Source organism: Patiria miniata, unplaced genomic scaffold (assembly GCF_015706575.1).
Source record: "Patiria miniata isolate m_02_andy unplaced genomic scaffold, ASM1570657v1 HiC_scaffold_3, whole genome shotgun sequence".
NCBI classification, from domain to species: Eukaryota; Metazoa; Echinodermata; class Asteroidea; order Valvatida; family Asterinidae; genus Patiria; species Patiria miniata.
The window spans coordinates 17,354,847-17,378,007 of NW_024037069.1; the positions used below are offsets into that span (position 1 = coordinate 17,354,847).

The 23,161-nt window shown below is 40.1% G+C and overlaps 1 protein-coding gene across 3 annotated transcripts in view; it reads right to left on the reverse strand.

Moving 5' to 3' along the window:
* LOC119737980 (telomerase protein component 1-like) overlaps positions 1-21,431 on the reverse strand; it is a 33,016-nt gene extending 11,585 nt beyond the window's left edge. The window contains exons 1-18 of one of the 3 annotated variants that reach the window (XM_038212662.1): positions 21,296-21,431; positions 19,612-19,825; positions 18,975-19,043; positions 18,361-18,467; positions 16,529-16,573; positions 13,468-13,601; positions 12,367-12,500; positions 11,889-11,984; positions 11,368-11,460; positions 9,860-9,916; positions 9,283-9,419; positions 7,838-7,949; positions 7,116-7,223; positions 6,662-6,835; positions 5,626-5,813; positions 3,193-3,377; positions 2,276-2,435; positions 994-1,114 (exon numbers count right to left, since the gene is read on the reverse strand). In XM_038212662.1, coding sequence (XP_038068590.1) covers positions 994-1,114; positions 2,276-2,435; positions 3,193-3,377; positions 5,626-5,813; positions 6,662-6,835; positions 7,116-7,223; positions 7,838-7,949; positions 9,283-9,419; positions 9,860-9,916; positions 11,368-11,460; positions 11,889-11,984; positions 12,367-12,500; positions 13,468-13,601; positions 16,529-16,573; positions 18,361-18,467; positions 18,975-19,043; positions 19,612-19,815 — 2,124 coding nt within the window. In that variant the 5' untranslated portion in view covers positions 19,816-19,825; positions 21,296-21,431. The remainder of the gene's footprint in view (positions 1-993; positions 1,115-2,275; positions 2,436-3,192; positions 3,378-5,625; positions 5,814-6,661; positions 6,836-7,115; positions 7,224-7,837; positions 7,950-9,282; positions 9,420-9,859; positions 9,917-11,367; positions 11,461-11,888; positions 11,985-12,366; positions 12,501-13,467; positions 13,602-16,528; positions 16,574-18,360; positions 18,468-18,974; positions 19,044-19,611; positions 19,826-21,295) is intronic. The other 2 variants (XM_038212663.1, XM_038212664.1) reach the window with 2 other exon arrangements.
* Positions 21,432-23,161: the final 1,730 nt, after the last annotated feature.

The following is a 23,161-nucleotide window of genomic DNA, read 5'->3' on the forward strand; positions in this document are numbered from 1 at the left end:
TGAATATTTAATGAGAGAAATATCACTGCTATGAATATTTAGACCTTCCAGTCCAGAAGGAAGTCCAACAAAGAGCCCAACACTTGCCTGTTTTTGTCCGTTGACTGAATTTGACAAGTCACAGTGCTTGCTTAAAATGTGATCTGACTGCTGGTGACTAGCCTGGGTAAAAGGCATGGCAGGGGAAGAGGATTGATTTTGATTGTCTGTGACGGTTCAGATCAATTCAATTCAATTCAATTCAATTCAATTTATTATTAACCATCATGATTAAAAACATGAAAATCAACACCCCATGTGTTAAAAACAGTTTAAAAGACAAGAACAAATCCACAACAATTAATCAAAAACAGCTTACAATCACATTCAAACACAATACAGAGATGAAACTGGCCTTGGCAAAACAAATCTGAAATTGGACCTTCCGAGCTGCCACAACGTTGTTCGGTGCAGCGCAGCACATCAACGTGGGACCCAGGGAATTTTCCATGTCATAGGTCAGTACTTAACCTTTTTCTCAAGCCGGAATAGGATCTGATCAGCATTGGTCTAGGTGTTTCTACCGTAGAATCACTCCATTCACGACTGGTAAAAGAGATTAAATCTACCACACTTGTGCAAATTTTTACGTGCTGTTTTCATCGACTTTTCATGGACTTTTTATGGAAATTATAATGAAAAAAAGAAAAGAAAATGTGTAGAAAAATTGTTAACTACTCATTTTTGTGGGATCGTTAAAAAATCTGAAATTTCATTGGAAAAGTTGAAAAAATCTGATTTCAGATTAAAATCTGAAAAGTTTCATCTCTGACAATATGAATACAAACGAGTACACCATTACACAGTCTTTTTTAAAATGATAAACTCATCCTTATAGATAGAAGGAGGGTTAGCCTAATATTGGAACCGTATGTCACTTCTACCACTGAAGCAGTCCATACTATAATTGGTTAGGTTTACAGAAGATGCTGACTTAACCTTTTCTCAACATACCTCTGCCTTGCGCTCTAGGTTCGCAACCTTCTCAAAATAGTTGGCTAGTTTGCTGTGCCACCATTGGTACAACCTGTCAACTGAGCGGCCTGCATTGTTCCCTGTTTGGCCGCTGAAGTACCTGTAGTCACAAAAAATTTAAAAAAAAAGAACTTATTTTTTCATGCTAGTGGTGGGAGAAATTGGAGATTTGCGAACCAAATAACGGTTATCTGATTTCACCAGAAGTTCCCATCCAGCGCACAGCCATGCCAACAGAAAGTGATGAGCGCCTCATGAAATATCCTCCTAATGACAGGGTATAGTTTGCAGGATACATTGAACTCTGTGGGCTTTGACATATAATGAAAAATTAACATTGGAATTTAAAATAAAGCCAAAAAAAAATCAAGGCAACTGCATCAACTTCAAAGACAAGTTTTGTACTGCCATAACCTATGATAAGGTCTAAATAGCGCAAGGATCGTGTAGCGCCCTGCCGCTGGGCGTCTTCAAGCGTGTGTGCGGCGTGCAATAGATCGAAAGGGATGGGACGAAAAATGCACGGTGAATGGAACCAAAAATGCATTGTTATGATGTAGGCCGTGCAATGGTTCATTAATGAATGTCGCGTGACCTACAATCCTCCAATCAAATGACAAGGATTTATTTGGGTGTTATTGGCAGTGCAACAGACAAAACACGATATGGTCTACATAGCGCTAGGATCGTGTAGCGCCCTGCCACTGCCCGTCTTGGCATGCGCACGGCGTGCAATAAATCAAAAGGGATGGGACGAAAATGCACGGTGATTGGAACCAAAGATGCACAGTTATGACGTAGGCCGTGCAATGGTTCATTAACCCTAACCCTCCAGGGTATGTTTGCTAGAACCCTGCCAAACGTGGCAACATGCAACTCTTGACTAAGTGACAAGCCTGCCCAGTGTAGCAAGATCCATCAGGGGAAAAGTCTCAAGGCCACACTGCCTCAGAGTCGGTGGTCACCGCATGCAGCAGGATACAACTGTGGCATTGTTTCATGGGACTTAGCTCTCATTGTTTCAGAGCTGGCCATTCATGCACTGGTGTTGGTAGCTGAACGCATCAAAGTGCACCAGTTCTTTTCCACCTGATGCACTGTGCTGCGTCTGGCAGGGTTAGGGTTAATGAATGCCGCGTGACCAATAATGATAATCCTCCAATCATATGACAAGGATTAATTTGGGTGTTATTGGCAGTGCAACAGACCAAACACGACAACTTCTAACAACACGTCTAACAACTTCAAGTCTACTACTCACTTAGCCCTGACGGCCTTGCTGAGGGAGCGATGATAGAAATCCAATCTGCCTTCCCCGCTGTCACCAAACGGCCGCAGGAACGGCTTCAGAGCGCGGAACACCCGAGCCCACTTGTGGGCCGACAGTGGGCCGATATCTGATGCCCCCTTTTCCCTGGACTCTGTGAGTAAAAAAGATAAGGATGATTGGTGGGGTGAGCACTATTTTATATCATTTCAAAGCTTGGAATTCCACTTTATTCCTGGCGAGCATTCATTTGATAGTTAAAAGTTAGAGTTTTCAAATTATTTGTTTGCAAAAAAAGGCATGTCGAAAAACAAACTCAACCGATTTAAAAGACAATCAATGATGCGGAACATCAGATGCAAACTCGAGTCACACTTTGAGCGTGCTTTTTGAACAAGTTCATACTAGCACTTGAATTTCAAAATTGAATCTGAAAGAATAACAATATTGAGAATTTATTGTAAGATGTGGATTGAAAAAAACAACCAGAAAACACCCAAAGTAAAAGGCAACGAAACTGTCACATCTTGAACACGAACCATTTCCACTTCAGAAAAAATGCGCACGATTGATTTTCTTTGAAATTGGTTGAGTTTGTTTTTCCCAATCCCACGCCTTTATTTAAGCAAGTATCAGTTCAAACCCTTTGAAAATCAAACCAACAACTTACCAGGGATAAAGTTAAGATTCCATGCTTTAAAATGATCTAAAAATAGTGGCATTACGTGTTTCTTCGGGGACGCTAGAGCCTTGCTAAAAAACATTTCGGGTATTTTGGGACGCCTGTACAAATGTCTCTAACAGCAAACAAATTTCATTAAAAAATCAATCACTTCATTTCTGAGATCAGAAGGCCTCTTCTAAGGTGGCCTTTACACCCCCTCCCATCTTAGAGGGTTAAGCTCCCTTACCCTTCTCTCCTTTCTCCTTCCCTGAGCTTTCCTTGGGAGGCATCAGGTTATCCTCGTCTCCTAGGATGGAGAGCAGTTCTGTCTCGAGCAGACCGTGGCATGAGCACTCCAGCAGACACAGGGTAGCTACCAGCATCTCCCCGCCGTTCTCCTGCTCAAAACGGGTCAGGATTTGCGCCAATAAACTAAAGAAAAGCAAGCAAGTTTCGAACATTTAGACAGAAAGTGGGAAAATTTACTGCACAGGCACAACTGCAGTTTTCAAATAATAGACACAAACTTCGAAGAATGGCATAGAAAAATTAATTCAATTTTCTCTCTTGAACCTAAAATTTAAGAGTACTTTCTCCAGTAATCTTCAAGCGGGCTATGCAACTTTAAAGCCATATAACAGAGGAGGTTCCTGGATTAAAATGGACTTTGTACAGTGTTTTCAATTTTTTAAGGCAGACATGGGAATTTAAAACAAAAATGAGGAAATTGGCTGATCCGAGGAAAGTTTGCATTGTTGTAAACCAAAGCAAATAAAACATGATCATTTTGAAAAAAAATGGAGAAATTACTGCACAGCAGTGTTGGAGCAAAGGCTTTGAACCTCAAGGCCAAGGCCAAGGCTTTGACCCTCAAGCCTCGAGGCCAAGGCCAAGGCTTAACCCTCAAGGCCAAGGCCAAGGCCCTATTTTATGAAATGACCACTGATATAGAACTAATTATAGTCACATGAGTGACACATCATCACACAAGGGCGGATCCAGAACACAATTTTGGGGGGAGGGCAAAGAAATTTGGGTCCCCCCCCAAAAAAAGTGGGTCAAAAAATTACGGCTTGGGCTCCGGGGCCCGCTTAAGGGCCCCGAAAAAGTTTTGGATTCGAGATGGTCTGTGGTGCGATTTGAGGCAATTTCTGACCATTTTAACCGATGTTTTTTGAGGAAAAGATGGTGGTGTACTCATTGCCTGTTTATTACAACGTCACATAAAAAAAAATGGTTTTTTTTGGGGGGGGGGCATGGCCCCTTTTGGCCCCCTGGATCCGCCCTTATCATCACGAATTGCTCGTTACGAAGAACAACATTTCTTTAATTGCAATCAACATGCTCGCATAGGCCTACACCGTTTTATGACTGCACTGTATCTATTAAAGTATAAGTTCAGGTCTTCAATATGGTTTAACTAAACAAAATAATGATTTACTTCTATATTGACACACAATTCTCCCAAGTGTAGCAAAAGGGGGATCCAAGAAACTGATTTGGGAAAATTTTATTTGCTGGCCCAACATGGTCAGAAATATCAGCATTATCTAAAACAGATACATGCAAATCTTTAGCACTTATCAGGGAGACATATACAACCAATCAGATCTATTCCATACTTATATGCAATTAAAGTGATCATCTCATTAGCCCCACAAGTGTACAGAATATTTTTCGCAGCAAATCTACTACAATGGTAACAAAATGTGATGCTACAAAAGTGGAAGTGTGCCCAACACACAAATCTATAGGGTGTTTCCCTCCTCCATGGTAATACGATCAAAATGGTAACAGCAAAATTTCGAACAGATTTATCTGGAAAATGCAAAAATCTATGGGCCTTGAAGAGCCTTGACTCAAAATTGCAAGGCCCTGAACCCTCAAGGCCAAGGCCAAGGCCAAGGCTTTTGCCCTCAAGCCTCGAGGCCAAGGCCAAGGCCCTAAAATCCAGCCTTAAGGCAGCCTTAAGGCCAAGGCCCAGCATCAAGGCACTACATCACTGCTGCACAGACACAGCCACAGTTAAGGCCAAAAAAAAAAATCGGTCTCTGGTCAGACCAAAGTTCCGGAATTGATGCGCCGATGCAGGTTTTTTTCTTTTTTGGTGGATTTTTTTTTTCAAGCTTGAATTGTACAGACAAGGCGGGTACTAGTTTGCTTTTTTGTGTCCTCATTATACATTGGTGTCCTCAATAATTTGCCTTGGTGCCCTTTATCATTTGCCTTGGTGCAATTTCCCCATTCTTTGGTGCTCCTTGGTACAAAAATTTGAGGAGGTGCGGCAATAGAGGGAACTGTTGTAGCTTCCGTGTTAATTTGAAAAAGAAAAAAAAGGTTGACGCGCATGAAAAATCGACGCACACGCGCTGACCAGAGACCAAGTATTTTTTTTTTGGCCTAAAATCAAGCACCCAGATTTCTTTGCATTTTCACAAGTAAACTAAAGTAAACATATTTGATCGTATTGAGACAGTAGGACAGAGCGATTCCTACATTGTTTAAAATAAAATTTGGCCCAGAATTAAGACATGGTGCGTTTTTCAAACTTTGGCTTTGTCTCTAGACACACAATCTACAAAAACATTCATTTCAGCCTTAATTTGTAAATGACACTAGTGCGTGAGGGCACACATCACAATAGTTTCCACACTGGATCCATTGAAGGAAGTCAACATACTTGAGCAAGCCGTCTGCCAAGCTGTTGATCTTGTCTGATAACGACTCAAAGGAGCCAAAGACTCGGAGCTCTTCGCACGCCACCGACAGCCACAGAGGATTCTGGGAAGAGTCCTTACTGAGCAGGCTGGCCATCTGCTGGGCATCCAGACGCTTCGTGTATTTACCCAGGGTCTCTTTGACAATTGCCTGGAGCAAGAAATGTCAATGAGGAGGTCATCTTTCAAGGCACTTATGATAAAAATCTGATGCCAAATGCCAGTAATTCTTTTGCCATCTCAAGCTGCTTCATGTCTTGCATACCTTCATCAGGATCAAGAATATTTTTCCTGAAAATATAACGTACACTGAGAAAATGATTGCTAACATCTCTGTGTAGCTTTCATGGAATCATGATAACTGAATCAGAAACAGGAAAAAATGGACACCTTAAGAATCCATTCATAAGACAGTTTACCCATTCCAATTGGTCAAGAGCCCGTCAAGTGGTCGGTCTTAACGGTTGATAAAACACCAGCTGGCCAGTCTTAAACACTTTTCCAGTGTCACATGAAATTAGGACTCCTATGAAATCCGGTCCCATTAACCCTTATTTTGGTTGAACGTTCACAATCCTCGGTGAGCATGCAAACCTACAAATGAGTCCGTATTTCATACTCCTAAATTCACACTACACTGGCACAGCTGCGTTCTGCGCCACATCATGCAGTACGCGCACACATTTATTCCCTTAAACAAACCTTTAAGATAAAAACTGGCATTGACTGCTGCTTGCAGTTCATCATGGGATTTTTTGTATTTTATTTGAAGACACTGCTGAACACTTTTCATTTTGCACATGAAATGAGTGGTTTTAACTTGACCAAATTAGATACTGACAAACTTGGAAAACGCCAACATTGGGCACTCGCTATAACAATATAACACTCGTCTTTGACTAGTGCAATATTGTTATAGCTCATGCAATATATTCTTGTATCCCCCTCAAAGACATTCAATATCATATAATGTACTGGGTTTGAATTGGCGGAACCTACCTCCCTTGAAGTCATGTCCAGGGGCGTGACGTAGACTTCAGTGGGTTTGTTGGGTCGTGAGCGTAGGGTCTTGTGCTGCGGGGTCTCATCAATCATGGAGAATATACAGCGAACCTGGGGACTCAGCTTGTTGGGCAGCCAGTTCAGAATGGTGGACTCCTTGGATTCATCAAACTATTTTTGTCCACAAAATAAAACATCACACGTGACTACATCATGGCAGAAAACAATTGTTTTGTTGTGCCATGGTTTGATATTTTTATAGCTTTGGGGTTTTTATAGTTCAATTTTTTTCAGTCGATGTCTCTTTCAAAAGTGAATAACTTTTGTATTGCTAGAAAAATAGCAATCTAGAAAAAAGAATCTATATTGGGGATGAAACTCAAAAATAGCATGGGGAATGCAAATTTAACTGGCAAATAAAAATGTTATGCCTTCGGCTAGTCTCTCTTACCTGATTGAGAGCATCAATGACAATAATCAGAGGTCGGGTGTTGGGGTTGGATAGAGTTGCGTAGGTGAGCTGACAGGCCGTCTCCAAGTCTTTAGGCATGGTGGTGTCCTGCGTGAGAATACAACAGCACAATGTCAATCAGCATTTCTGCTACTCAAGCATGGTTTGGACAATTGAAGTTTTACTTTCTAGACCCTTGGATCTAGGCTTTTCTGTGTTATGCTATGTTGTATCGGAGAGCTAGATAATAGGGCTAAATTCTTACAACAATTCAGATGTCCATAACTATAGCACTATACAAGATAATATGAATTACGCACAATTACACGCCCCGTTTATCAATTCAGTTTATCAATTCACCTAAAATTCATGCTTTTCGTGTACAAATTCAAGAAAAAAAAATCTGCCCGAACAGATTTCTCTGATGACTATGAATAATATCTGTCTTTCTGATAACAAATTTACAATCTTGTTCAGGGGAGGGTCTTGTGTTCAAGAGGCTCATAATCAGCTAACAACTTGGGAAAAGCTGGGATGAAGTATCTCAGCTTCTCGTAGTAAAACCATAAGGTATTTAGTTTTACATGCATGTATGTAACCAAAGCGGGAGTATAGAGAAGGATGAGGCTGGTGAAAAAAATGCAAGGAAGGAGGAGTTGTTAAAGAAACTCACAATATAATTTTTTTTTAAACAAGCTCATTATTTATAAACCAAAACTTACATTGACCGCACCCAGTTCTTTCAGGAGGCGTTTTAGTGTAGCTTCCAGATTGGGCGAGCCAGGAACGGCTCCGACAAAGTGGTAGAAGACGTGCCAGCCCTGCGTCCCACCTCTGGGAGTTAAAAAGTTTAAACACAATTCATTATATTATAAACTAAAGAGATACACTGAAGCAGTTAGGACTTGAAGATGCGATCTCACCAACACCTGTAATAGCTTTCTAGTCATGTGGCCAGCACCCGATTTCGCGAAACTCATCGTAACTTACGATGTATTTATTCAGTGTACAATAAATAGTCGTCTAATTTTCAAAAGAGTCGTCGTTTCTCCTCTCGAAAGTTTTTAAAACGTAAAACAGAATGGCGGACGTGTGATGTAGTTTAAAAAAAAAACAAGCTCGCAATGGACTGTATGGCTACTTTGAACTTTCCACTGCAATATTCCAGGCTAATTCATAATTACTTTGATGCATCTTCCATTTACAACTTTACACACATTGTCTCGGTATTCGAGTCTCGTTTATGTATTTTTTTATGGTATAAAACTGGCCGAGAAAAGGACGCTTCTTATTTTGCAATGACCACTAGACACGTCATAACTGTGACATGTTTTAAGTCATTGTCAAGGAACTAATACGACATGTTCAACACATCGCAAGTTTCACGAAATGGATTGTACGATGAGTCAAGAGTTGCAACGTGTTACATATTGTAACTTAGGTAGCGACACATCGCAGGGCTCTTACCCTAGAAAGCCTTTTTTTGATTACTTTTCAAGAGCACCAGTGGGAGGGACACGCCACGTGCCTGTACTAGTTCGTGCGCAAAATTGTAAACAGCACACGCGGTTGATTTAATCCTGAGTATGCACAAGCCCATAGCATCTTCGCGTGAGCATCTGGGTCATTCTATAAATTTGGTGTCCACTTTTTTTCCCGTCCCTGTTACATCTGACATCTATGATTGTATAATTCTGATGCACTTCTTAATGCAGTCATCCTCCAAGAGTGATTATGAATATTAAACTACCTACCCAACAAATAAACAATCATTTGAAGTCACTTTTAATGATGCTTGAATGGCAAATTACAAAGTACCAAGGTATCAGGGACGGGAAAAATGTCACACTTTGGACCCCAAATTTATAGAATGACCCATCTGGCGCCGTCAGCAATGCGTTCAAGAGTCACCCCAGTGGTATCCCTTTAATCTCCCTTTGTAAGTCCCTGCAAGTCCATCACAAGTCCATCACAAGTCCTCCAGTCTCAAGTCAAGTCACAAGCTATTCAAATGAACTGTGACGAAGGCAGTCCTTTGTTTTTGTTCTTCCACAGTCACTTGTGATGGACTTGTGAATGGACTTGTTACTAGTCTTGTGATCTACATGTGACTGGACTTGTGATGGACTCGACTACAACACTGACACCAACTGCTATCCAAACTCACCCTGGTATTTCTTTAGTGAGTGCCTTGGACACAGTCACGTCTGACACCCTAGCCATGATGGAGGATTTGCCCGTGCCTGGACCACCTAGAAGCAACAAAGGTACCTCCACGCCTACCCCTACCACATGCTCCTTGATCTAGATAATCCAGATCATTCAAACAAAATTTCAAACAAATGAACTGGAGGACCCAAAACTATATAACCTAGTAATACTCTTGATGGAATGTTCTCATCCATCACTGAGATGTATTAGTACTAGGCTTTGCTGTTCACAGATCTAACTATATAAGCATTGTGCAATCAGTGTTGTCTGAGGATTGATGAGAAAAAAAACAACATAATTAATCAAGTGAGACTCAAACTCTAAACTTTCTTCTTAGAGATGGTTCCTACTTCACACATGTGAATACTTTTTATGAGATGGAATTTGCGTCTGACAGATACAAATTCTAAACAAATTGTATACAAATGTATACAATGATGTACATTTTAAGACACAGTCATTGTGACATCATACTATACATTTAATTCGGAAGACTCTAACGAAAGGCAACAATTACTCATCTAATGACATACCTGTTCCAAAATGTCCGTGCGACCCAGCACAGAAACACTGCGATTCTTCATGAAAGACTGCAGAGACCAAAAAAAAAACCCCATATGATGTGAAAAGTACAGAATCAAATGCTTAAGTCTTCAGTAAATCCCTCATGCAGCTTAGGGAAAGGGGGGGGGGGGGGGGGGGGGATTGCTCCACTATACATATTTTTCAAAATCACCGTCACAATTTCTTCTTTTTTTCAAACAAAAGCTTATTGAGTTTTCGGCTGGTGTCTTTTCAGATAGGCCATAAGCTGAAATCTGACGATATTGACACCAAAATCAACAATTGACACCAGACAACAATTCTGTTCTCATGCAAGGCCATATTTTTGAATGCTGTGGAAAGAAAAAAAAGTCATTCACAGACAAATTATTAAATTTAAATCAACGTCAAATAAAACAACAAAATCTGTTTAATACCACACTATCGGGGGAGAAGATTGAAATCTGTCCACCAACCAAGAAAACAGTAACCAGTTTTCTTCGCATTGTCTAAAAGTACATTTACCCTAACCCACCTCGATCCGCCAAAATCCTCCCGGCTGCTTGGAGGATTGAAGAGGATTGAGGAGGATTGAGAGATGAATGGTGTTTGAGAACACGAGGATTTGGAGGATTGAGGATGTTGAGGATGAATGGTGTCAAGGCACATGAGGATTTTGGAGGATTGAGGATGAATGGTGTTTGAAAAGGAGGAGGATATTGGAGGATTGAGGATGAATAGGGTTGAAGCACATGAGGATTTTGGAGGATTGAGGATGAATGGTGTTTGAAAAGGAGGAGGATATTGGAGGATTGAGGATGAATGGTGTTTGAAAAGGAGGAGGATATTGGAGGATTGAGGATGAATGGTGTCAAGGCACATGAGGATTTTGGAGGATTAAAGATGAATGGTGTTTGAAAAGGAGGAGGATATTGGAGGATTGAGGATGAATGGTGTTGAAGCACATGAGGATTTTGGAGGATTGAGGATGAATGGTGTTTGAAAAGGAGGAGGATATTGGAGGATTGAGGATGAATGGTGTCAAGGCACATGAGGATTTTGGAGGATTGAGGATGAATGGTGTTTGAAAAGGAGGAGGATATTGGAGGATTGAGGATGAATGGTGTTGAAGCACATGAGGATTTTGGAGGATTGAGGATGAATAGTGTTTGAAAAGGAGGAGGATATTGGAGGATTGAGGATGAATGGTGTCAAGGCACATGAGGATTTTGGAGGATTGAGGATGAAAGGTGTTTGAAAAGGAGGAGGATATTGGAGGATTGAGGATGAATGCATTTTTTTGAGGCAGGACTGTCTGACAATTTTGAAGGATTGAGGCACTGAACATCCTTCAAGTGCAAACTTTTAATTTTGGAGGATTGAGGATAGTTCCTAGCAAAAAGGGCCTCGGGAGTTAGGGTTAACACACTTTTAGGTATGTCGTGGTCACGGATAAAACAGTTGCAGAAAAGGTACATGTACCGAATTACAAAAATACCTCATGGGCCTCCTTGGCTTGCTGGAAGGGATCTAAATTGGAATCCTCTAAGGGGTACTGCTTACTGATCATCTGCTTGAAGTGCTTAAACACCTTTGGAAAAAAAAGAAGATATTGATTTAAATGTACATTTATTGAAATATATATAAAACTATGCAAATTGAGTCCAATTTATTTAGCCTCCAGTTTGACAAAATCCTTTATTATTTTTTATTATTATTCATTCGGCCAACAAATGAACAAAAGTACAATGAATTTATATTAATTTTGAAAACAAAAAACAATCATCATACGACCGGATCAATGGCATTCCATGGACAGCTATAAAAATAAGGTCATGGATCAATTTCAGTACTTTTCTTTTTAGACGAGTGGAAGAACATGCTCTTTGAAGACATACCTCATTGGTGTATCAAATTTGATTGCTTTTTGAGGAGAAAAAAATTATCATTAATCCATCAGGTCACTTTCTTACTGACCCTCCCTGTACTACTACTACTCAGACATGACAGTATACTTACCGTAGCTCCTAACGCCTTATCAAGTCCCTTGAACTCCACCTTGCCTTGGTCATTCACTCCGTCATATTCACACTTGTAGAAATGCACTTGGTTACTCTGTGGACAAATGTACAAATCATTATTAGCAATCACCTCCAATATACAAATAAATGTAAACCTGTGTACCGGTATGTTTTAATTACAAACACGTTCACGTACACATGTACATAATGCACAAAACTTTTCAGTTTGTCTTAAATTATCTTAAATTACAAGCAAGATAAAAATCTTAAATTTTGGAACTTGCGAAAAAATGAAAGCAATGAAATTAAGTTAATTACAAATTAATACCACTCTGCTCTGATGAATAATTTTTAAAAATGACAATGCATTTGCTCTTTTAATATTGCTTTCTGATTTCACCAGTCAGCGTTCTTGCGCACGGCGTCCATCGATTACTGATGACTACCGCTACAAAGCACCAAAACCGTTTCCTTACCCCAAAGCGGTCTTTCAACATCTGTTTCAACATCTTCAATTTGGCTGGAGCGATGGGGTTGACGTCCACAAAGTCCTTGTGATGCTTCTCAGGAACGCTCTCCAAGAATCCTGAATCTCGGATCATAAAGAGAGCTGGGTTGGGAAGAAATAAAAATAAAAAATTACGAAAGGAAAAACACACCAGAAACTCTTCAACTAGTTTAAAGGGAACGTGCAACATTTGCTTTTGCTGCAATTTTCAGAAAGAAATGGATTTTGAGGATTAGTATGTTATAGCAAATATTGTAAAAATGACTTGTTTCAGGTTTTGGGCTTGTAGATGCTGGAGAAAGCAAGAAAACTAATCATGTTCTTGTAGTCTGGCGTCCCTGACCCCACTTAAGATGAAACGGAGCAATTTATAGACTTTGGGGAATGGAAAGGTCAAAGAATGCTTGAGTTGAATCCAGCAAATTAATCTTCGAATTGTATCATCACGTTTGGGTATTGATATATGGAGACAATGTGTACAAAATAGTAATACATGTGTACGTGCAGAGTAACGAATTAAATGCATGCGTGGTCTGGTATATACCACGCACAAATTTAATATACTGCAGCACTAGTCATTTAATAAGACTACCCCCAACATGGACAGAGCCCATGCGTACAGACTAGAGGGGGTACTGGTATTGATATGCTCACAATGCATATGCGATGTATGCAGTAGGACACCCCTTTTCGACACCGCGACCGATGCATGCAGCGATCACGGGCCGTGCGAAACCACTTTTCACTCGACACTTTGCCAACCGCAGTACAGGAAGTCGATGCCAATGCGTGATTTGTTGAATGCCGACTTACACAAAGGATTTTGTAATGCTTTTTATGGAAAGGGGACCGAAAGTAACACGACGACTTGAGCGAAATGGCGACTTATAAAATCCAACTTAGAAATAAAACATTCAATGGTAATGCATTACGGACAATTGGGACTTTAGTTAGACGGCCGACTTGAGCGATTTGAAGAGTTGTACGATGTCGGTTTAGCCGGAGTTTACTGTATTTGAAACTGGTAAATTGGGGCAATCAACACAAATCTGAACACAAACTGACTTACAATTGAAGTTGTCCTTTCTGTACGCGCCATGCATGATCTCCATCTCGGTGACGGACAATCCGTGGACACAGCGGTAGTCTGCCGCAATGGATTCTGGGACCTCGCTTTGATTAGGAATCCAGCCGCAACGCTCACTGCACACAAGACATGACAATGAGGAAACAATGGTTATACAACCAACTGACCACAGAAGGTATTCTTTTAATTTCCTTCATTAGATCATGAAACGACTGTCTGCAGGGTTGAAGGATCCCACTCAGAAATCAAACAGACCAATTCCAAGCCTCAGACTGGAATCTTGACTCTACTTTTTTGAGAAATCATTTCAATTCCACTGGTCACCAAAGAATACATTCCAAGAACTCCAAATCAAAATTGTTGAGGACACTTATTTTTTTTAAGGGAAGGATTTTACCTCTTGATGGCCCTGAACTAGTTATAACACAAAACAGCTCATTAGTGATATTTAAAATGTGGTTTTACTCCACTTTTTTTTTAATAAATGGGTAAATTTGGCATTGATTCTGAATCTAATTGTGACTCTTGGATTGAGTTTGCAAGGAAATTTGCTTGATGAGCATCCATGTGCACATCTCATTACTAAGGCTGTTCGCTTCAGAGGAGCTCACAAATTTCTTTGCTAAAGCCGTAATCAGAAACTGGCCATCTGGCGAAAGCAGACAGCTCTGTGAGTACTAGAACCAGGGCCATGAAACTCCCAGTCCGCCCAGAATCTAATCCTGACCGAGAGTTTTTTAACAAGGGAAAAACTAGGTTATCTAAGTGTCATTCTTGCTGGTTAGGAATTTGTGAAGCATGCTTTAGTGCTAGTTTGAAGAAAAGCATTGCTTACATGCATTAACTTAAAGCAAGTGATTAAAGGTTTCAAGCATTCAACATTGTCATACCATATTATTAGGTTGTGATACACAAGTACATCTGAAGTAGGTGTACGAATGGACTGCACTGGCATGGACTGGCATGGGCGCCGTCAGGATTTTGTCGGGGGGGTGGGGGGCACAACATATTTTTTCACAAAATTCCTGTATTTCTCATTTATCAGTTTAAGAAGGGGGCAGGGACATTTCCCCCCCCCCCCCCCATTAAATTTACACCAATATGACTTCGCGCCTCTTTTTCTTTTCTTTTTTCTTTCTTCCTTTTTTTTTTTGCTTTTCGGGGGGGGGGGGGGGGGGGGAGGGGGCAAGTTTCAAATATCCGAATATTTGGTCAAACACAGTTTTGAGTATTAAATCGAATACTACATTATTTAAAAATGGACAGCCCTACAAGACATTTAAATGTTATTGTTCCTACTGTTTTATAAAACACAGTTGAAATACAGACTGCACACAGGGAATGGCAAGAACCAAGTAACACCCAAAGCAGTTGACCTCTGATTAAAACAAATAAACAAAAATGAAGACACACAAAGAACTTGTCAAAACAAATTTGTAAAACAAACAAAACGAGCCTGTCATTCTCAAAATGACTTCCGATTTTTTCCTGTAACTTAGGTCTTGTAGACTATGAAATGCCTGTGTTGACATTTGCCAGGTTCAATTTAAATGCAAAATGCCGCGGACAATGTCACAGCACAAAATTGTAACGAGTATGGTGAAAAAAATGCATGTATATTAGGCAAATGAATGACCTCTGTAATGAAACAAGCTGAAAAGCAGCGTTTAAAAATACTTGTTACATGTATATGTATTTTGAAAAGTATGCACAAGGTAGTGCATAGGATATACATGTACCACTTGCAAGCTTTCAAGCAGACCCAGGTGAAAAAGTAGAACAGTAGGATACAAATTTAAAAAAAAAATTAAATCAGGATGAAAGTAGGACTTTTGCTGGCTTTCAGGATTACGTTTATACTCACCCCTGTCCACGGCACCATAAAAAGCCTCATTTGGCATGTTCTGTACCCACAACACTTGTGCTCCCTCCTCAACTAAGCTCTTGGAAGTACAATAACTCATGCACACAAGCCCTTCATTGTGTGATTTACATATGACAGTGTGTACCACTATTATGACAAATATTCGATGAGATTTCTTTTTTTTTCGGAGTTGTGGGACCAAAAAGTAGGAATTTCAAGAAAAAGTAGGAAAGAGTGGGAGCAAGTTAAACAAAAAAACTAGGAAAAACTAGGAAAAGTAGAAATACTTGAAAGCCTGCACCTATATATTTTGTTGCATACATGTACATATGCATGCAGACAGTGCAATTAGACACAAAAACGACTCGGAAAAAAGCATCCTAGTCAATTAAAATGTGAGTCGTTACCTGCAACAGAAAATAATTTGCTTTGACACATACGGTAAATGGTGAATTAATGTCTGATACCCCATTTTTAATTTCATTTCTCTGCGCTCTGCATGTACATGTATTGTATCTGCCATTGTTGTTTCTTTCTTTTTTAAAATTTAAATGGGGTGCAGTAAAATGCTCTGCTGTAATAACAACACATCTGAAGAAAGAACTCAAAAAAGGTAAACCACCAAGGTACAACAATACACAGGGGTTTTTTTTCATGCAAAAGTGCTGAATTGATTAGGATTCGAAATGGCAAATTGGATTCAGATAATCTGCATATTGTTAGTTTTATAGACTTCCATGCTCTCTAATTAACTTGTAGACATAAATTTATTGTTAATAAAAAAATACATGTATATTCAGCAAAAAGCCATTTTGCAATAAACTATTCGGTTTTAATCATTGTTGCTTCAATAAAATCTTCAAGGCATCTTTGAAAGCATGCATTACGATTGGGCAAACGCACTGTGTTGGAGGGATGTCATGAACAATAACGTTGCAATGATCGCTGTGACATTTTTTTTTAAAAGCATTTTCTCCGTGAAGCAATTTGACACGAAAGAAATGAATGAATTTAGGTGAGAAAGGAAAAAAACGACAACAAAAACGGACTGAATGCAGAAGTGGAGCCCAGATCTCTGGAGCAGTTACCACCATGTAAATGAATCTGCCCAATTTCTTTATTTTGAATAGCAAAATTTAAAAGCGAAACAACTTTGCCTTGTACATTGTAACTTCATACCCTTCACTGGTTCCTGAAAAACATGAAGCTGGGAAAAGAGTAGGGCTGAAAGACAAAGAGGAAACAAAAACAATGTCGAGAAATAGACACCAAGATCCCACAGAGCCTCAACTTTCTACACGTTTTTTGCAGTGGAACAGAAAACAATATTTTATGTAAAACAAAGCCAATTCATGTATTTCCAATTTCCATGTATTTTCATGTATTTTGTCAATAAATGATTTGATCAGTTTGATGGTTCATGAATAGTAAAACAACTGACCAGGAAGCCTAATTTCTAAACTTTTAAAGTTTTGCGGTGAAAAATTCAGTCATTCAAAGTCTTTGAACCTAAAAAGCTATGAAATATTGATTAATTTCTTCCTTAAATTTTTTTTATTCCATTTGAATGAAGTGTAGTTTCATTAATTTTAATCAATAAAAACATATTCAATGAAATTGTTGATGACTGTCCAAAATTCCTTTTTTTATGAAAATGGTCGAGGCTTTATACAGGACGAGTCAAAAAAAGCGGAACCCAAATCCCAAAAATTATTTTTCATATTTAAAAAAATATGTAGCACCAAAAATAATAATGACTGGAAAGCCAATATCATAAGCTACTTTTAGATGAATAAATTACTGAAATTGCTCAATCCGTTCAAAGAATATCACCATTCAAACACAATGACCCCAAAACCTGTCTCGTCCAAAAATGCGATTTCAAGAATCGTCGTCACAATTGTCTTCAAACATCACCAGCGATAAAACCTCAGTTTAAAAGATAAAAATATTCAACAAATTCCTTTAGAAGGCCCGTCTTTTTAAAAAAGTGGATTTTATAAATCATGTTGTTTGCCTAATCAGGGTTGTTTTTTAAAGATATTGTGTACTACAGTTGCTGACAGTTGTTGAAACAAATCTTGTGTGTCATTTTTGTTGTTGTTCCAAACAGTCAAAACACACAACAAATTGCTTTTTTTTGGACAAGACAAGTTTTAGGGTCATTGCGTTTAAATGGTGATAATGTTTGAACGGATTGAGCAATTTCAGTAATTTTTTCATCAACAAGTAGCATATGAAATTACTATTTTTGGTGCTACATATTTTTTTAAATATGAAATATATTTTTGAGAGTTTGGGTTCAGCTTTTTTTTTACTCACCCTTATATCTAATCGCAGAGAGTTGGATTTACGGCAGGGAATTTCTGTTCAGTAATTTTTTCTCACTCTTTCAGCAGTCGGTGGGAGCTTGGTGGTCACATCAAGAATAAGAGAAAGATTTTGCACTCAGAAAAACAATCACACTTCAAACAACTGGTCCAAGATTGGATTTGGATTTTATTCCGCAAATACGGATGGCAGAGGTCGATATCGACAAGACGATACAAATCCAGTCTGTGGGGAACTTCGGCAGTGCTATCCAGAAAATTCTGAGCATACCTCACGCATGCTGTAGTCGAGATACAAATCTAAGCATGCATGCGAGGTATGCTTGGAATTTACTGGGTAGCGCTGCCGAAATTCCCAAGACTGGATTTGATTCACTGTGTGTGTATTAACAGCGGAATGAAATCCAAATCCGATCTTGGACCAAGATAAGTGAACATTTACAACTGGAGAACAATACAATTAACTTAATTGAGTTCAGCAAAGAGAAAGGGTGCATAAACCAACAATAACCTGTCGTCCATGGATAACAAACTGTCTCAACGACTTTGACAATTGCAGTTGAAAAGACTTAACCTTAGATCAATCTAAGAGCGGAGATTCATCTTAAGCGAGAGACGCTTCAGGGTTTCTTTTTTATTTTTTTTTTTTGGGGGGGGTGGGGGAGGTTTGACTATTTTTACCTTGTCAAATTGAGGAAGAATGGCATAACGTTGTCTTGGTAACACCTGTCAATCTCTCCCAGACATGTTCGTAGCGTCTCTTCTGTTGTGGTGTCCTTCGGAACTCCCTGGATTAATAACGATTGGCAATCAAGGGAAGAGGTCAATTTAACAGGATGGTGGGCATGCACTACAAAGTGTTTCATACATTATCGATACTGGTTGTCGGGCGGGAACCAGCCTCACCCCGCGAGAACGGAATTATTGTCTGGCAGCCAATAATTCAAAAATTTTAAACTAAATAATTCAATAACTGAACAAGCTTTTTTTTAGGTCGCTGTCTCATTCAGAAGTGAATAACTTTTGTATTGCTAGAAAAATTGCTACATTTTACAATTTTTTTTTTTTTTTTTTCATCTTTGAGTCTTGGGGGAACAATGTATGCTCAATCCGCATTTATTTTGAAACAAATTTACTTATTACAACTCGATTACAACTTGATAACAACAGAGTAAAGCCGTGTCTGAATGACTTGGCTACGGCTTGAAATTACACACAAGTCTATGGTAGCCGCTGCAGCCGCTTCACATTCGGACACGTACGGCTTTACTTATTAACTTTAACAATGCACTCACCCATCTGAGGTCACAGTCGACAAGATGGAGTCTCCTTTTCTCACACCATACACGCAGATCAGGAAACACCTACAGAGGGATGGATGTCGTAATGTTTTACAAGTCAAGTCCAAGGTTTCACACAGGAATTTGGTTTTATACGAGGGTTGTTTAGATCATGGTACGGACATTACACCCTGACTTCTGTTGGGATGATGCGAACTCAAGCCTGTACGAACTCGAGCATTCCGACTTTAGTTGGAATAGTCCCAGCTTCAGTTGGGACCGCGATAGTCAAGTCGGGTGCATATAAGGCAGAGTAGAAAAAAAACCTGTTTCTCGTCTAAGCTTTTTGAAAAAATGAAGTTGGCCCTCCTTTTATTTCCAAAATGGCAGATGGATTCTTTCATCTATTCGACTCTTTTGTTGATACAAACATGTGTCAAAAGGAGCTGTTACAATTTCTACATTGCTACAATTTTGTTGGAAACAAATAAATAGACAAAAATGCACAACATATATTGCAAATGTATGAAATCGAAACAAAAAAAAGTGGCTGGGAAAAAAGGAAGCGGGACTGAGGATATGAGAAACTGATTTATTTTTTTAACTTTACTTGACCTAACACGTTCACCCCTTTCACAAGACCTACATGTACCTCTTTGACTAATATTTCTCGTTCGGCGTGGAAGTCCCGGAACGTCGAGGATACAAAGATCCTGACCGTCTTCCATCCAGACCGTCGGATGACCAGGCTCTTGTCCTTGTTGCGCTGGATGTCGATGGTCCGGCTGACCTGGTCCCACATTGTGTTGATGTCAGACTGGTAGCTGACGGCCGCATTGGACGAGCCGCATCCCATGCTGGACTAACTGGAAAGAAAGGCCAAAGCTAAGCTGGTGATACCAGACTGAATTCACCTCGAGACTTTACAAGTCAATCACGTATCATCTTGGCGCAATTTCATGGCTCTGTTAACATGACAAAGGCATTACCTGTGCAGATTCTTGAGGGTCGAGGATATATTGACCCTTATTCCATTTCAAGCATGTACTGGAGAATCTCCAATGTTAAGAGCCTGCCATAGTGAGCTGAATGTTTCAAGCTTAGCTGGAGTTACCTCAGCCCTATATTTTTATCATATGACAACCTAGCTGGAGTTACCTCAGCTATATCTTATCGTGGGGTTCCAACGATAAAATATAGGGCCGAGGTAACTCCAGCTAATGACAACCCAATGATAAAAATATAGGGCTGAAGTAACTCCAGCTATTTCAAGCTAGGCCAGTCTGTTTTAGGTTGAGAAAATCATTTTGGAATGCAAAAAACACCCTGGACTCTAAAGCCCCTAATTCCACCCCCCCCCCCCCCCCCCCCCCTCTGGGATGCCCCACCCAAGACATGGGGATTGTCACTTTTGAATTAAGTGACAAAATCCCCACCCCCTGGGCAAAATTTAAGTGACAGTTTTCAACATACATATCGATACATGGGGCAGAAAGAATTCCATACAAACGTACGCCACTTGACACCCTGTGTACAAAGATGTGAGACTGGTCTGAAAAAGTGTTTTCCAACAAAAAAAAATGCTTCAATATTTTCCCTGCTAAATTTCACTTCTTAGGAGTGTCATTCATTTCTGATGGTGGATATTACAGGGGAACACTAGTGTCAGTGGCGTACGTATGGATTTCTTTCCATGGGACGCATACTGGCATAGGCCCCATGTACTAATACGCAAATAACAATTTTTTTATTTGAGTGACCAAAATCCCCACCCTGGGGCATGAAAACGGAAAAAAAGTTGCAACCTGATGCCACTTTTTTCTTCATATACCGTATCGTCTCAATAAAGGTCACTCGTTGCAAAAATGATGATAATTTATTAAGACATGAATTTGGTAGGCCTACTGAAAAATATTTCCAATTTTGTTAGGAAATATTTGGAAAATTTTCTTAACTCTCCATAGACTTTATACACAATCGCAGAAGTGGCGTCAGGACAGGTTGCAACATTTTTTCCATGAAAACCCCCAAAATCAAACCCGGGCCAGCGCAAGGGGGGGGGGGGGATTTTATAAACACATAATTTGACCGAAACTAAAGTGGGCTTCGTTCTATTCTAAAGCTAATTTTAAAAGACAATCGACTATTAAAAAATCATGTGAAATGGGGCCTCCTTCCAAAACAACGTTGGTGGCGCTGTCCCCACTTTAGAAAAAAGTGTCACTAAAAAACACAATGGAAAGACTAGGGCCTAGACAAAAGTTGGAAATAAAACGTAAGAATTGAGCACATGTCGTGGTCGTCACGACAAGAAAAAACAGCAATAATGTACTAACTATATATAGTGCTTGTGTGGATTGCAAGATCCGGATTAATGACTTATTTATGACATGTATGATGCAACATCTGCAGCACTCAGCTCAGTGCATATTAAACGTTGCTATGCCAATCACAAATGAATTAATACGAGGTATTAGTCGGATCCCGAACGACCCAGGATGTTTCTCTATAGTTAAAGCAGTATTGGTGCTAGACATAAAAGAGCGCCCTCTTTTATTCTTTTACCATGTTGAAGCTAGCCGCGGATATGTGCCCAACTCGATCAATGGCCTCGACTCAGCTTCAAATTCAGCCCCAATCTCACACCACAACATACAGTCTAAAGCACATGCAGCACAGGGAGCTTGCTCATATCTTCGCTAAATTTGCGGATCATTTTGTGAATGAATGGAACAAATTACAGGATTCAAAACATAACATGTCATAAACATAAACATGTCAAAATAACTGACATTCGAATAAAAAATTGTTAAGAAATTATCTACATCAAATAAAAAGCGACTTTGACCTTCATTTAATTCCCAACCATGGTTAGACTTGGTTCCAAGTCGATAATTGGTTTGCGTAGGCCTATACGGTACCAGTTACTGGCGCCACGCACGCAATATCGGCTGCAATGCGCGTAGTCTGGTTCCTGGACCAAATGATGCTGACTAATTATGGCCAGCCTCATCAAAGCAAAACATCAAAGCATCTCAAGTCCCTATTATTTGTGGGTGGAGTTTAAAGGCAATTTAACAGAAAATGTATGTACCCAACGTATACTACTTGGCACACGTACACTATAATTAAAGTTGGATCCCACTACAAGTTATGGCCAGCCTTGAATGAAAATGACATTTTGTTTCCCTATAGAAAGCAACAAATAGATTACTTGAGGTGTGTCAAACATCATACATGCATAAAATTAGCAAAACAATCAGACAATTACTTTCTCAGCAGCACGTCGTATTTATTGGGGGGAGGGGAGGTAACAATTTCTTGAGAGGTAACAATTTCTTAAGAAGGGCAAGTTGCACATCCGTTTTAAAAAGTAGATGCTTTTTTTTTCTCCGGACACACGGTCTCCGTAAAATCAAAAGCGGAGGGGGTGGGGGGGGGGGGGGGGTGGGGGGGGGGGGGGGGGGGGGGGGGGGGGGGGGGGGGGGGGGGGGGCTGTTCAAAACCGACGATTATCACACAAACGGAGTATGGTCATGGGCGTCGCCCATTTTTTCCCAGGGGGATGGGTCTTTTCTATTACATTCTCAATTTAGCACTTTCCCGAGCGTGAGCAGGGGAGCACTTGCCCTATCCCCCCCCCCCCCCATCAAATTAACAGTAATATGGATCGGCGCACCTCGGCGCAAGCCTCCCCACTTGCCCCCCCCCCCCCCCCCTCACGACGCCAATGAGTATGGTGCTTTTCAGGGAGACACATGTGTGAAATTTCACTGAAAAGGCATCCGGAACGGCAGATGGCACAAAAAAGGGCAGCACATATTTTTATTTTTTGGTAAAGGCCACTTGTTGAAAAAAGGGGCCCTTTTTAAAAAAAAAAAGGGGGGGGCAAAAATTATTGAGGGCCAGGGGTTAAGCGCTAGTGAAATAGGGCATTTTGAATAGAGAAGGGCAGTCTTTACAAAATATTAAGGAGGGGCGGGGGCGGGGGAGGGGTAAGTACCCCCCCCCCCCCCCCCCCCCCCCCCCCCGTTGGCTACGCCTATGCATCCATGCCTTAGTAAAAAAATAAAACTCGACTTCTGTACTAAACAGGAGTGCATTATCAGCTGTAGCCCAGGTTGGACGAAGTCTTCATTGCATTACGACTAACGTCCAGGGTGAGAGTTCTCTACATAAGACCACCCAAAATTTGGACCAGA